At 38.2% G+C, this 3,795-nt stretch overlaps 1 protein-coding gene across 1 annotated transcript; it reads left to right on the forward strand.

Annotated features, from left to right (window-relative positions):
- The first annotated feature begins 1,293 nt into the window (after nucleotides 1–1,293).
- FBH1 (basic helix-loop-helix (bHLH) DNA-binding superfamily protein) lies at nucleotides 1,294–3,167 on the forward strand. The gene is made up of 5 exons (XM_088942830.1): nucleotides 1,294–1,974; nucleotides 2,065–2,196; nucleotides 2,274–2,339; nucleotides 2,522–2,590; nucleotides 2,730–3,167. The coding sequence occupies exons 1-5, from the start codon at nucleotides 1,501–1,503 to the stop codon at nucleotides 2,775–2,777; spliced, it is 789 nt and encodes a 262-aa protein (XP_088798956.1). The 5' UTR covers nucleotides 1,294–1,500; the 3' UTR covers nucleotides 2,778–3,167.
- The last annotated feature ends 628 nt before the right edge of the window (nucleotides 3,168–3,795 follow it).

Below are 3,795 nucleotides of genomic sequence, written 5' to 3' on the forward strand. Positions count from 1 at the left end.
TTGTACTTTATTTGTCTTCAAAACCAAGGAAAAGTGGTCGGTAAACGTTTTTCTACTGTTTGTTGACAATTAGGCATCATTTGGTGCCATTAGGCACCACATAAGTGGAACAATAAATAAACACATTGGTGTTGGGGGAAATGTTAAAATGAAACTTCCCCCAATGGTTGAATTGCATGTAAACCAAGAAGCGTTTATTGGATAAACAGGTTTACCAAATAACATTTTGCACAAACGCCTACATGGCAATGAACCAAACCTGTTTATAAAAAAACGAAAACCATACCAAACACCATCCAAAACAGCCAAAGTTTTTCAATGACAAAAAGTGTCCCGTCACCTGAGGGTTAACTTTGGTTGTTGGGGCCCAATAACATAGCCTATTGAGACAGTTTCTGGATTAGGCACGTTCTGGGGCAATTCACCTATTCACGCCCATACTTTAATATTTAGTCAAAATAAATTAAAATATAATTACTAATTTACCCATTCTTATGATAAGATGACATTTCTAGAAACCGTCTCACTGTTGACCCCAACAGTTAAAATGCCATACAGAAAAAGCCTTAGGACAGGACAAGCTGTCGATAACGCAACAACATAACAGGTACCAAACACGCTTAAATCTCGTTGCTACACGACCGTCCTGCGCTGTAAGCGCACTAAAAGGTCCCCCACTACCCTTAATTAGTTAGAGAGAAAGATTAAAGATTGGGTCAACGTCTGTACAGCTTTAGCTTTAGTTTGGATGGCCATTCAATCACGGTAGAGGCATTTCATCTAAATTCCTTTAAATTCTCCGTAAAGAAAAAATATATATATATATATATATATATATATATATATATATATATATATATATATATATATATGAAAATTAAAACAGATAAATTCTGTCATAGTGTCTATTTTCCTAAAATACCCTCCCATTGGTCCTTAAATTTCAAGAGGACATTACGTCTGTTGTTGTACATTTGTACTCTCTGTGATTTATAAAATTTAGTGACTGTTCAGTCCACCACAGAACCCCATCGTACAGGTGAAATGAATTTGATCGTAGATTGATGCCAAATTTAGGGACAGGATGCGATTTATAGGTACTACTAATGGACTATAGGACCTGTAATTTTAGAATTCTGTTGCAGTGTGCTGTACTTCTCCGTAAAATTTACAATATGCAACACAGTACATCTACAAAATTTATGCAACCACATCAACGGTGTGAACAGACTCATGGAGTCATGGTGGATCCCATCTTTCTCATCGATAATTCAGTGAGAGTATTCATCATCCGTCAATGACATTTTGATGCGTTGAAGGGCTTTCAGTGTCATAATTTGTTTCCTCTCTCATCTCCGTCTGTGTATCCTGCAAATATAGTAATCTGGAAGACGAAAAGGAATGGGAGAACAATAAAAAAAAACCTTCCTTATCAAGCTACAGGCTACAGGCTACAGCAGAGCTTTTGTTGAACAAAAGGGAACCCCCAGCAACCACTGGATGCAACAACAGCACCTGATGAGTGGCGGAGGAGGAGGAAGTGGTGGTGGGTATGAAACCAGCAGAGGATTGGCAAGGTTCCGGTCGGCTCCGGCTACGTGGTTTGAGAATCTGCTGCAAGATGACGAGCCATTAATACAAAACCAATGCTTGCCTCAGGTTCCTTTTAGCAGTTCAACCACAGCCCCCGTTGGAAGCTCTGCAAATTTCAGTTCAGACGAAGGTGATGCAGCTTTCTTCGAGACAAGTGTCGCCAACCCGGGTTTTGTTTTCCTCACTAGACAAAACAGCTCTCCGGCGGGCTTTCTGGGTCATCTCACTTCACAACCGAGTATCGGATGTGATGGTTTCATGACCAACTTTGATATTCCAAGCAGCATGGACTATCTGTCGTTGCCGGATTTTCCTTCTAACAAACGGCCGAGGGATTTGGGTTCTGAGCAAGAAGCTGCGATGCACTCTTCTGCTGAGTTGGTAACAATCTGTACTGATTTTGGTGATTTCGGTATTTCTTGTTACGATTGTAACAATTTGGTTTGTGGGTCTTTTCTCTTTGGATTCTAGAAAGGAGAGCAGAGTGTTGGGTTACAGAGTTTATCTGATATGGAGATGGAGAGGGTCTTTTCAGATTCTGTTCCTTGCAGGGTTCGAGCTAAGCGTGGCTGCGCAACCCATCCTCGTAGCATTGCTGAGAGGGTGAGATTGAACAGCTTTGCAATTTGATTCTCTGTTTATCGGTAGATTTCTTGCTTTGATTTCTCTCCCTTTATCAGGTGCGGAGGACCCGAATCAGCGATCGCATAAGGAAGCTTCAAGAACTGGTGCCAAATATGGACAAGGTAATTAATCGTTCCAATCCTCATTGAAACAGATGCCATTGTTTTCAGAAGTTGGGTTGTTGAATTTGATGTGTTTGGATTTAAAACTCTGAGAACCAACGCTGTCAGTTGCAATAGAGTATTGATAAGAAATAGAATGCTTTGTAGTCTCGATGTCACAGTTTTGTAATTGTTGCTTGCAGCAAACTAATACTGCAGACATGTTAGAGGAAGCAGTTGAATATGTTAAGTACTTGCAAAAACAGATTCAGGTACTCTGTTGATCGCTCAATTTTGTAAAATTTGACAAAAGATGCATTGTGAGTTGGTGACTTATGAAATTGCAATTTGATATGCAAACTATCATTAGAGGAACATGTTTTTACTAATCTGAAACCCAACATTTCACAGGAACTCTCTGAGTATCAGAGGAACTGCAAATGCACGAATAAAGATTAATCGGAAGGTTTGAACAATGCCTGTCACACAATTTGTGCTACTCATCAGACCCATGAGACTTAAATGTATGTGCATTAAATTCTTATTAGCTGACAATCCATGAAGATTGTTATCAAGCTTGATCTTCTTAAGGTCACATGCTTTAACATCTGATGTACTTATAATGTAAAATATTTCTACAATTCCCAAATTGTCTAACACCAGGACATCTTTTATTTTCTTTTCTTTTTCTTTATTTTTGGTGATAAACACCAGATCTTGTTGTAAAATCTGTCTATAAGTTTCCACTTGTATATATAGAGCTTATTATTGGATAAAACTCACTCTCACTTATTACATATTGAGTAGCTATGAGTCAATAAAATATTCAGTGTGGCAGAATGCTTTAGAGATTTGTTATTTGTTATACTGTTTCTTCATGGTGTATGAAAGAAAAATAGCTGCACAACGTTAAGTTCCATGGGTGTTTGATTACTTAATTACATAATTGAACACATTCATCACAACCTATGAATACACTTGAAGAGTCTATCATGACAAGATTGTTATTCTCTGCATAAGATAGATCTGTAATGTGGTAATTTGAGCCATGGGGACTAGGCCTCTAAGGCACGGCCCAATCAAATGACATGACCTAACATAAGGCATGGCATGACACAACATGGTCTTGACCAAAATACCTCCAACAACTATAAACTGCCACTAGGGGTATTTATGCATTTTGGATCATGGGGGCAAAAAATAACCTAAATGCCCCCTAGTAGTTATATAACTAGTTTAGGGGGTATTTAAGTCAAGTAACATATAACCCCTAAAACAACCAAAATACCACTCCTTATAGCTATAAACAACTAATTTTGGAGGGTATTTTAGTCAAATTAACCCCCAATGACTATAAATACCCCATCCCCCTTCATTCTCACCAGAACAACTCTCATGCTTTCTTACATGCGTACTCTATTCCTCTCTACAATTTACATACTTTCATATTCTTAACTCTTTTAATCTTTTTCAATTT

Source organism: Nelumbo lutea, chromosome 5 (assembly GCF_056320005.1).
Source record: "Nelumbo lutea isolate HS-2025 chromosome 5, American lotus-T2T, whole genome shotgun sequence".
NCBI lineage: Eukaryota > Viridiplantae > Streptophyta > Magnoliopsida > Proteales > Nelumbonaceae > Nelumbo > Nelumbo lutea.

What these genes read in the sequence shown, in the direction of transcription:
- FBH1 (XM_088942830.1), top strand. Translation starts at nt 1,501, where the DNA reads ATGCAACAACAGCACCTGATGAGTGGCGGAGGAGGAGGAAGTGGTGGT. An exon ending in CTCGTAGCATTGCTGAGAGG is followed by an intron (nt 2,197 to 2,273) that starts GTGAGATTGAAC and finishes TCCCTTTATCAG; the next exon opens with GTGCGGAGGACCCGAATCAG. An exon ending in TGGTGCCAAATATGGACAAG is followed by an intron (nt 2,340 to 2,521) that starts GTAATTAATCGT and finishes TGTTGCTTGCAG; the next exon opens with CAAACTAATACTGCAGACAT.